At 50.4% G+C, this 11,764-nt stretch overlaps 2 protein-coding genes across 2 annotated transcripts; both read left to right on the forward strand.

Moving 5' to 3' along the window:
* The first annotated feature begins 3,144 nt into the window (after positions 1–3,144).
* Positions 3,145–4,137, forward strand: LOC113005144. The gene has a single exon (XM_026140288.1). The coding sequence runs from the start codon at positions 3,145–3,147 to the stop codon at positions 4,135–4,137; it is 993 nt and encodes a 330-aa protein (XP_025996073.1).
* A 2,089-nt stretch (positions 4,138–6,226) lies between these two features.
* LOC105202882 lies at positions 6,227–7,585 on the forward strand. The gene has a single exon (XM_026140289.1). The coding sequence runs from the start codon at positions 6,227–6,229 to the stop codon at positions 7,583–7,585; it is 1,359 nt and encodes a 452-aa protein (XP_025996074.1).
* Positions 7,586–11,764: the final 4,179 nt, after the last annotated feature.

Here is an 11,764-nt window from a genome sequence, read left to right on the forward strand (position 1 = left end):
CCTTCTCGGGTCTCTGTTTCCACGATGCCACTTGCCTGCAGTGGCTGTAAAAAATTTATTTTGGCCAAGGACTTGCTTCAATGCGACTGTTCCGCCAAGCATTTCTATCATGAAGAATGCTATGCCGCTCTAGCCGGCTCTGCGGCCTCGATGATCTTATTGGTTGATTCAGGCTTAGTTGCATGCCTTTCCAAGACGCAGGACAACACAAAGCGGACACCTCCTGCTCTCTGTGGATCTTCTGGAGAGGCTACCGACAGCGCTGCTGCTCGCGCTGGCGCCTCCTGCTTGGATTCCGACGGATCTGGTGACATCAACTCAACCCTCCTTGTCAAATTATCTATCATAGAAACGCAGCTTCAAGACCTCTCAGACATTAAAGTGCAATTACGGGACCTCTCATCGATTAACTCGCAACTTGCCACGCTCAAGCAGACATTCACCGCAACCACCGCATTGCTTGCAAATTCTATAGATAAACTTAAAGATCAATCAACGGGCTGTATTTGACGAGCAAGTAAGCGCTCTCGAGAGTCGTGCTGGCGTCCAAGCGGAGTCAAAAAAAGGAGTGACTTGAGGTCCTTAAGCGGGCGAGGCTTGACTCCGAACTCATAATCTTCGGCGTGAAAGAATCTCCTTCCGAAAAACTCAAAAAAGCAGTGACCAATATTGGCTTTACTATCGGCGTTGCAACCGCTCTGGATGACGTCCAGAGGTGTATCCGCATCAGTGTCAATTGCGATCGGCCTCGCTCTATTGTGATCAAGCTTTCCTCCAACGGAATTCGGAATAGGTCGCTGGGTGGAAAGCGGTCTAAAGGCGAACGGCATGGCTCAAAAGTCCCGGGCTTGTCTTCTTGCATAGTCGAGGTGAATGAGAAGCTGACGGCAGCGCGAGCGACGCTTGCTGAGACTAGGAGGGCGGTGAGGGATGGACAACTGCAATATGCCTAAATGCGCGACGGGTCTATCTTGGTCAGGCGCATGCCTTGTTCGTTCGTCTTCGCGGGTGTAATCACCTGCGCTCGTTCATCTCCGACCCCTTGCTTTCCGCTCCTGTTTTGTCGGGGGTGGCTTGGAGCAATGCTCACTCTTCCGGGGTGGATATCGCGCCGGGCTTCTTCTCCCATTATTTGGGATCTGCGGCAAAAATACCTGGAGGAACCGTACTCTCGCGACGGACGTCGCAAACTGACTTCGGGGCCGTCCCTAAGAATCCAAAGGCAATCTCGTCGCGCAACAAATAACGCCTCGTTCAAGCGTCCGTCGAACATGCGAGTCTGCAAGTGTGCCACGTTAACTACCAGTCTCTTCTTCCCCACTTCAGCAAATTCTCTGATTATTTTTACAGAGAATCTTACGATATCATCGCCCTATCAGAAATTTGGTTTAAACTACATATCCTTGACTCTCTAGTCAATTTTCAGGGATATCACCTATTAAGACACGATCGCGAGGAGAGGGGAGAAGGAAATTGGCCTCTCTGCGTGCCGGCTTGGGCGGAACTGTCGTTCCCTCGTCATTACGGAGCTCAGCCGGAGTATCTCTTACTTTGGGTTTCAACTCCTGGTTGCCGTTCGTTCCTACTCGAGGTGGTCTATTGTCCACCCAAGATCGGCTACCTGGCGAATGTCGGGCCGACCGGACTCACTAAATTCTCTGCCGCTGTCTTGATCGGAGATTTCAATATAGACTTAAATTGCCCAACTCGGGGGTTGAGCTACCTCCCGGGCGCGTCTCCGGGTGGCGGATAGGAGAACGGCCGGAGGAACCCGAGTCCCCCAGGGATAAAATCCTGCGTAGGATTAGGGTATTTCCGGTTAGTGGAGGTTATAACTGGTCTCCCAGGTGTAAAACCCTGCGTGGGGTCAGGAAAGCCGCTACCGCGGACCAGCTCCTTAAGCCAAGCTGTAAACTATCGTGGCGATGGCTGCGTGGCACTGAGGGAGCAGTGTCTTGAACGATGCCTCTGGGGCACCAGGCGACACCCCAGAGTAAGTAGCCTTACCCACGCATCCGGGGCTCTGTGTGGACGGACCGCTATTTTCTTAGGTACTCGTGGGACCAAGATGGAAACATTTAAAAATCTCAAAGACGTAGAGGAGATGGAAGGCTTGCAGTGCGGGGCTTCCAGTGCGGAGGCGGCGGAGGGGGTTGCGGACGGGGCTCATCTGGGCTCTGAAGGCGCCACCGCCGTCGGCTAAGGCTCACAGGCGGAGGCGATGGGTGCGGATGGGGCTCGCCCGGGTTCTGGAGGCACCACCGCCACCATCTTAAAGAAAAACTCCGCGCCAGCGGCGGGCCCTCTTGGCAACAGAAACCGCTCTGGTGCGGAGAAAAGGAGGGCCAAACGGGAACGAGAAAGGTCTCAGTGCGAGATCTCCTCGGGCACCGTGATCCCCCCCCGGTAGCAACGCCGAGGGAGAGGGAGGGGCACGCCGGCGGCAAACGCCGGAAGGGCTCCACGAACACTCCCCCTTCGGCGAAAGAACCCGCTAAGAAGCATAGGGCTCAATGCATTGGGACCTATGCCGAAGCGATGAACCCTTTAACAAGGGTTATCATCCTCGAGGGTTATCCCAAGGAGGAAATCACTGCTAAGCGGCTGGCTCTCTTGAAGCTGGCCGTCAGCAGGGCAATCAGTGGGATCCAGGAAAGACCCATTCCGTCGTACTTTCCTTAGGGGAGGGGCTGCGGTAGTCTTAGGCAGGGATGAGGCGTCCCTAATCTGGCTCGCTGAGCAGATGGGGAACATCTCTCCCTGGGAAAACGCCAAGCTCAAGGTGGTGAGCCCGGAGGTGTTTCAAAGGCAGCACAGGGCCGTGGTCTGGGTCCCGGGGGCTCCCGATGAACCGGCCGCGGTCCTGGAGCGGCTGGAGAGGCAGAATCCTGGGCTCAGCACCGGGAGCTGGAAGATTATGGCTGAGAACGTAGGGCTACCAGGGATGGTAGGAACCTGGTTCTCAGGATTCCAGAGTCCAGCGTCCTCAAGCTGAAGGCGTTGGACTTCAAGCCCTACCTCGGGCTCGACCAAGTCATCTTCAAGGTGAACGGGGCCCAAGGTGGGGGGGGATTGGGAGGGCGAGAAGGGGCCCCCTATGGACGAATCGTAAAGTTCAATCGTCCCGGGGTGACCTTTACTCAGATGAACTTGCACCACAGCAAAGGCGCCTCGGCGATTCTGTCGAGGAAACAGGCTGCGGTGCACACAGCCATTTCACTGATACAAGAGCCTTGGCTCGTCCGAGGCCGTATCAGTGGCGTGGCAGCATGCGGGAGGTTATTTAAGCCTCCAACAGCCGAAAAGCCCAGAGCCTGCGTAGCGGTGAAGGGCATTGACGCTCGACTAATCCCACATTTATGTTCCAGAGATGTGGTAGCGGTCGAGCTTGATGTTGCCAATTCCTTGAGAAGCACGAAGAGGGTGGTGGTGTGCTCCGCGTATTTTCCTCACGACGAGGGAGCCCCGCCGCCGCCGGAACCGGTGACCAGACTAGTAGAGTACTGCCAGAGTGAGCGGCTTCCCCTGATAGTGGGGTGCGATGCTAACTCGCACCACACGGTTTGGGGTAACACGAATACCAACGATAGAGGTAGGAGGCTGTTGGAATTTCTAGCGTCGACGGACCTGGAGATTCTCAACACAGGTAACGAGTTCACCTTTTGCACGGCGGTGAGGAGAGAGGTTCTCGATCTTACTGTCTGTTCTAGGTGTACATCGAGGGATGTGGTCGGATGGAGGGTCTCGCGCGAACCTTCACTGTCAGACCATAGGCAAATCACCTTCAAGCTGGCTTGGGCCAGAGGTGAGGTGACGACATTCAGGAATCCCAGAAGGACCGATTGGGACTCCTATCGGGTGGACTTGAAATGCTATCTCGAGGGTTTCTCAAGGAGGCACGGGACCGAGGAGCAACTGGAGCTCTGCGTGGATCATCTGCAGAGGGCTCTGGTGGAGAGCTACAAAAGGAACTGCCCAGAGAGGGCGGTTAAGATTTCCAGGGGCAACTCCTGGTGGAGTCCCAAGCTGCAGGAAGTGCGGCTCGGAGGGCCTGGAATAGGGCCAGGAACACGGGCCGCCAGTCGGATTAGGAACTTCATAGAAGGGCCCAAAAAAACTACAGAGACTCTGTGGTAAGGGCTAAGAAAAAGAGCTGAAAAGAGTTCTGCAAGTCGGTAGAGGGCGTGCCCGAGACCGCAAGACTATGCAGGATTCTAGCCAGAAACCCAGACGCCGTCCTGGACTCCATTAGTCTCCTTGATGTGACAATGGTGACCGGGGAGCGGTGTCCGGTGCACCTGCTGGAGGCCAGCTTTCCGGGCTTTCGCAGGGAGTACGGTGAACTGTTCGCCCATGATGCGATGAGCTTGCGCAGAGCTCGTAAAGCGGACTGGGGATTAGCGGCCAGCATTGTCAAGGAAAAGTGAGATGGGCAATAAACACCTTCAAACTCTTTAAGTCGGCGGGACCAGATCAAGTCTTTCCGGCTCTTCTAGAGAAAGGGTTGGAACTGGTCGTTGGACCTCTGACAAGGACTTTGAGGGCATATTTGGCTCTGGGCCATACGAGAGGAAACTAGCGAGAGTGGTATTCATCTCAAAAGCGGGAAGAGTGAGCTACTCTTCTGCTAAAGACTTCAGACCAATAAGCCTGACTTCGTTTCTCTTGAAGACTCTGGAGAAATTGGTCGACGCGTTCGTAAGAGACGTTGTCCTCCCGCGGCGCCCCTTGCACTGCGCGCAACACGCATACCGCATGGGCTACTCTACGGAGACGGCTCTTCATGCGACTGTGTCATTTATCGAGGAGCAACTGGAGAGGGGCGGCTATGCGGTGGGCACCTTCTTAGATATAGAGGGTGCTTTCAACAACACCCCGCACAAGGTGGTGTGTGAAGAAGCGTTGCACAGGGGTGTGCCGGAGAAACTCGTGGAGTGGATCCGGGGCATGCTAGGGCGACGAGTTGTAGCTTCGTTGGGAACAACGAGGGTCAGTGGATGGGTGGAGAGGGGGTTGTGACCGGACGAACGGACATTAAATTCTGAGTTTTCACTTTTCAGGTTATTTCACCTACCTTTAAGATGAATCCTGCGTGGATCTCACGGTCGCCAGGTAATTTGACCCTGTAATTACCAAGGTGGGATACGTAATTGTCCTTTCTTTCTGTTTCAGGAATCCTCGTACGTGATTGGCCAGGCTCGTTCTCCCTGTCAACGGTCGTCGTGGGATAGATTACGCCGCCGCGTAACGTTCGTCGGTACACAGGTAAGTCAATTTTCATTAATTGTGCACTGCGTTTAATGTCTGTACACTTATTGTTTTAGATGCGCGCATAGGAACGGGACTTCTCGTGTTGGGTACGCGAAAGATTCATAGCAAGTTCACACGAGTAATATATTTATTGCACACACTGATTGTATATGAAAATAAACAGTATTTTACATTGTCTGATTTCACGTGTACATATTTCCCGTATCACAGCGAGTTGATGTCCTTAACTATAACGCGATTACGCGTTACATTCGGGATGATGCAATCTTGCATCATTCGCATCGACGTGCGATGACACCGATGTGTCGTGTTTCGTGGTCCGTGACCAACTAACTCGTACAATGGCGACGCTTGGCTCTTTCCTTTCGGCCCCTATTTTGTCGCCATGTATCAATGCGCTTTGCAATATGGCGGTGCTGCCATAGTTGTGCGCAGGAAAGCTTGTTTGAATTAGTTATTTATTTATAGTATAAAAATAGACTAACTTAATATAAAATAAGACAAGAGAATGTATATATATGTTAAAATTTTAACTTATCAATCTAATTATGTTTGTGGTGTGTTGTTATATATACAGATGTTTGAAATGTAATAAATTGACTTGTGATGGTGTTAACTTAGCTTTAATTTTATTAATTTGGCTTGTCGGACGGTATTTTGCTGCTGTCCGGATCTCCCTCTTTTCCTGACGATGCTTTTGTTGCGTCGATCCTTATGGTGTGGTCGACTGTCACATCGTTGCTTTTGTTGTGGGATTCCTGGGTAGTTGTGGTTTCCGCTTCCTCCGCATTGGTCTCCAAGTTCGTTCGGTTGGTTTCCGGGGTGTTTTCCCGGGTTTGTGGATCCATTTTGGCCTTTGGGAAGTGTTTTACGGGGGGCTCCCCTTCACTTGGGAGTCTGTCTAATGTGACCACGGGTAAATTTACCCGCGGTTGCAGGGTGCCCCCAGGGTGGGATGCTCTCTCCACTGTTATGGTGCCTGGTGGTGGATGAGCTGCTTGAGGGGCTGAGTAAGAGGGGCTTCTTTGTGCAGGGCTACGCTGATGACGTGGCTCTGCTAGTACGAGGACCTTTTCTCGGGCCTCTCTTGGAGCTCATGCAGAACGCACTGGGAACAGTAGAGTGGTGGTGCAGAGGGATCGGTTTGTCAGTGAATCCGCTGAAAACGGGGCTTGTTGTTTTCACTCGCAAATATAAAGTGGGCACTATAATAGGGCCCATCTTTGAAGGTATAAGGCTAGCCTCAGCTGAATCAGTAAAATATCTGGGAGTGATCCTAAATAAGAAGATGTCCTGGAGGGAACATCTTGAAAGCCGCTGTAAGAGTCTGTGCTCTTACTTCTGGATGTGCAGGAGAATCGTGGGCCAGACGTGGGGGTTGAAGCCCAGGATGGTCTGTTGGATCTATACAGCAATACTTCGACCCAGGCTCAACTATGCAGCAGTTGTGTGGTGGCCTAGGGCGCGGAAGAAAGCGGCGGTGGTGGCGCTCGAGCACATCAGGGCTCTGATTTTAAGAGGGGCCCTGGGTGCAATGCGAATCACGCCGGTGACAGCCATGGGCATTTTGCTCGGGATTGAACCACTTCACCAGGTGGTGGTGGGGACGGCGGCGATCGCTGCACACCGACCAGTCTGTGAACTGAAGTGGAAGGAGGGGACTGCGCACACTAAGTTCCCCAACGGCGTGCTGACCGACTCCGTCTTTGGAATGAGGCAAGACAGGATGCCAGCAATTCGGGCCCTGGACAGGCGCTTTAAAGTGCAGGTCACAGGGCTCGTGGACGGGAAAGAACCCGGGGCACTGGTTCAGGCCTGGGACGGGGACGTCTGGTTTACAGATGGCTCCAAGACGGGTACGAGCTCCGGGGCGAGCATTGTTTGCCGACAAAGGAGGGTGGCGGAAAGCCTGCCTCTGGATGGGTACGCCACAGTTTTCCAGACGGAGATCGTGGCGATCCTAAGATGTGCCCAACTGGTCCTGGAAGGGAGGGAGACAGGTGGGCGCGTGAGAATATGCTCGGACAGTCAAGCTGCTATCAAGGCACTCGAAGCTCCGATTTGCACCTTGCGGCTGGTCTGGGACTGCAGAAATGCACTGGAGAAGCTGGCGAAGGATAAAGAAGTTATCGTGACCTGGGTCCCCGGTCATTCGGGGATTGAGGGCAATGAGGAGGCCGATCGGCTCGCCAAGGCCGCATCAAGAATGGAGGTGTTCGGGTCGGGACCGGTGCTGGAGGATCCCTTTCTGCCTTGGCAGGAAGAGGCTTTGGGCCTGGCTATGGAACGAGCACCTCGAGTTTTGGAAAAATGAGCTGAGGATCAAATGTCGACAGGCCGGGGTTCTACTAGGGGAAACACCTAGTGAGGGCCTAGTCGGGGACATAAGGTTCTTGAGCAGAAGAGACGCCAGGCTAGTAGTGCAAATACTGACTGGCCATGGAGCCCTCAATTACCACATGCACAGTCTGGGCCGATCTGATACGGGGAGGAAGAGGAGACAAGTCTCTACATTCTTTGTGACTGTCCGGCCTATGCGGGGCTGAGACTAAAACTACTAAGCTCGGTATTTCCCAAGCCAGAGCAGATTAGCGGACTACCTATGAGAGACCTGAGTCTCTTTTGGAGGGAATCGGGGCTCCCATAGGCGGCAAACGACTGGAGGGTGACACAATGGACAACAGTCTGCGTGCCGTAGGCGGATCTTCGACCCGAGGACCGCCCCCTCAGTTTTATTATTATTATTATTAAATTGCCCAACTCATGACAACAAAGCTCTCCTTGATCTCTGTACTTTAAATCACCTCTATCTCGTTCCTTTCTCTGACACCCACCATACCTCCCACATCCGCATCGATCACTGCCTTCTCAGTGATCAGGCTCTCCTAACTTCCTACTATCAATGCCAGCTTTCCTTCCTCTCTATGCATGACCTCATAAAGGTCACACTGGACTTTCACATCTATTGTCTGCCGCCTCGATTTCTAATCACTTGCGATTACACGCACTTCGACCTTCAATCATTATCCGCTCTCAACTGGTCAAATTATGATCAGCTGATTTTGGATGCGAAGCTCGATCTCCTCAACAGAAATCTGCTTTCTACCTTGAACCTCCAAGCTCCACTCCGCTCTTTCAGAGCAAAAAGGCTGCCTGATCGCCCTGGCTCGATCAAGGCCAGGATGCGATAGCACGACGCGGCAAGAAGAGCCCTTCAACACTCTTCTTTTTCTGCAGGACTCTTCACTTTCCGCCAACGTTGCAACGAAGTTAAGCTTCTAATTGATACGGCTAAGCACAATTACCTCCATCGCAGACTTAGCAGCGCTTCCAGTCTTGCACGCCTCTGGACTGAGTTCCGCACACTCGGCCTTGCAAAATCCAAGTCCAAGTTACGCTTGCTTCCACTCGGTCTATCTCTCGACGACCTTAACCACTTTTTTGCCTCATCTCATCTCCTCATCTTCTCTTTCCAGCTCGGTTTCCTCTTCTTCTTTACCTCTCCCTCCTTTAACTTATCATAATCCTTCGTCTACTCAGGATTCCTCTGACTTTTCACTCACCAGCATCGCTCCTCTCACCCTAAGAAGGGTGCAATCTCGCAGTTCCTCCAACTTCGTAGGGCCCAACGGTCTCAGCAACGTCGCACCCTGCTGGCCAGTATTCCAGGCATCTTTCCTTTTCTACTCGATCTCCTCAATCACTCTCTCATCTCCTCCACCTTTTCCTCCGGATGGAAGCTATCCCATTCCCCTCCCAAATTTTAAATACCCCTCCTCTCCTGCTGACTTCCGTCTTATATCCCTATTACCTTTTCTCTCCAAAGTCCTCGAGCGGATCGTCTACGATCAACTCTCTCCCCATCTTCAACCTTTCTTCATACCCATGCAAATTAGCTTCAGAGCAGGCAATAGCACACAAATAGCAATGGTTCGTCTAACTGACGACATCCGGAAAGCTGTGGATGCGCGTCAGGTTACCATGCTTATCCTCTTTAATTTCTTGAAAATTTTTGATTCTGTGCGTCACGATCGCCTGATAGACAAACTTTTGCAATATTCTATTTCTCACCCTGCCTTAAACTGGTTTCAATCCTATTTCTTCTCTTGTCGGCAACGAGTGCGCGAGCCGGATAGATCTTTCTCGAGTTGGCGGTCGGCCGCCTGCGGCGTCTCTCAGAGTTTGGTCCTCGGGCCACTACTGTTCGCAATCTTTGACGACAATTTCAGGCTTTACCCGCGCCACTGTCGGCACATACTCTACGCAGACAATCTTCAAATATCTGCATTTTGCCACGCGTGACCTCAAGGACGCTGTAGGAGGACGTCGCTGCTATAGAGAGGTGGTCTAGCGTAAACCGCGTGAGTCTTAATGCCAGCAAGACCAAAACGATGCTGATGGGCAGCTATGTCAACGGCATCCGTTCTCGATATCGTTTTCTATTTAAACAGCTGTCCCAGTGGGCTCGTGGAAGACGCAACTAACCTCGGAATCTTCCTAACTCCCACCTTCGGTTGGACGAACAACATGAATCAAGTTTCTAGGAAGGTCAATGGCGTCCTTTGAAGGCTGAAATTATTCAGGAGACAGGAACAGTCTCTCTCGTACTCTGCGTATCCACCTGGCGACCTCTCTCGTCTTCCCCCATTTTAACTGCTGTGCAGCAGCTTACACTGATCTCAACGGGAAAATGAGGCTAAAACTCAGACACTTTATGAATTCCTGCGTGCGGTTTATATACAACTTGCGGAGGGACGAACATGTTTCTCATTTCTATTGTTCGCTGAATTGGCTTTTTTCAGATAACCAAAAAGCCTATTTTACCTGCACCCTACTTTTCAACATCCTCACTTCTAGTTCTCCCTTCTACCTCGCTTCCGATTTCCGTTTCATTAAGAGACCTCGGGACGTCTCTTGCATCTCCCCTCTCGATCTCGACTTACCCTCCTGCCTCAACCTTCCAATTATCGTTCCTTTATACAGCCGCATCCTTCTGGAATTCTCTCCCACTCAATATCAGGCAATCCAAATCAGTAAAAACATTCAAACAAGAATTCTTCATTTGATGAAAGACGCGCCGTCTTAGCTCCGGAGGATGAAGACGCTGATCTTTCTGTCTCTATTTTGCTCTTTTTCTTATTCCATTCTTATTTTGCTTTACTTTGCATTACTTTGTTTAACTTTATCTCGTTTGTTATATTTTATGTTTATTTTAATTTATTATTATTTTTTTTTATAATACTTTGTTATCTTTTTTTTTCTTTATCCTACTTAGCGTTAGTAACAAACAACTTGATCTTGTTCTGCGCTACTCTCATTGTATCGAATCTTATCTTATTTTATTTGTACTTTTATGTTTAATTACTTGCTATGCACTTATTACTTTTCAACTTCTTATTCTGTAAATATTTTCTTTGTACCAATGTATTTTCTATCTTAGCGTTTTTAAAGGGCTTGCCCTAGAACGGCAATAAATGCTTTGTCTGTCTGTCTGTCTTCACACGTGTGTTGAAAACGCGAGCAACGGCAGTAACCGCGAGCAACAAGGAAAGAACGACGGATGCAAGCGTAAACGAGAGAGACTGAGCGGTCCGATACGGGAGATAGATGGCAAGAACGGACAAAATAGTGCATTGAGTTATCACAGCTTAAAAGTACCGCACTTAATATTTGTTCAAAGTCAGCAATATTGTGGCTTGTTAACTGCCGTGGATTTGAATGATTCCACTAAAATGCGCCTGCGTTAATACTCCCGATCCCGTTCAAATGCGTTAGCGCGTTTACTTTTGGCTTGAGCGAGTATGTACATCGATTGCGTTGCTCGAGGATTCTAAGGAGTCGGTCTTCCGAACAAAAACACAAACCCCGGGAAATTCGTTATATAAGCAAAGGAGAGTCGGGAGAAACGAATCTTAGCAGGAAAGAATATCATTGGCCAAACGGTCCTTCCAATTGTTGTCACAGCTGATTTGAACGGACGAAGGAGCGTACCGGTCAAATCGATGTTTGGGAACTATCGATAACTGCCGACTCTCCTTTGCGTTTACTTGGACGCAAAAAACTTGTTGTCTTTGAAAACAGCGCTTTTCGGATAGACTGAATATAGACATCGAAGTTTCGCACTTGTTTTTCGCAAATTAACAAACTAGAACATTCGCTAAAATAATAAGAATTTGATCGTAACGTTATACAGAAAGAATGAGAAATACAAAGTCAACAAAATTGACAAAATTATAATAATAAATGTCAATTTAACTATAACAATTAGCGCGATGAACAATAACACAGATATGTAACATAAACGAGTAAAGATTGAAAAATTAGATTATCGCTGTAGCTCTGAACATCACTGATTTTCTCCACGCGACTCTTGACCCCCTTGCTCCGCTTCGCACGCCAAAAGCCTTTCACGCCAAAAAGCCTTCTGCCCCCTGGATAAATCGGAGTATGCGTTTCTTAATGCGCCACAGAGACTTGTCTAGAAGAATCTATC

The sequence above is a fragment of the Solenopsis invicta genome, chromosome 8 (assembly GCF_016802725.1).
Source record: "Solenopsis invicta isolate M01_SB chromosome 8, UNIL_Sinv_3.0, whole genome shotgun sequence".
Taxonomy (NCBI): Eukaryota; Metazoa; Arthropoda; class Insecta; order Hymenoptera; family Formicidae; genus Solenopsis; species Solenopsis invicta.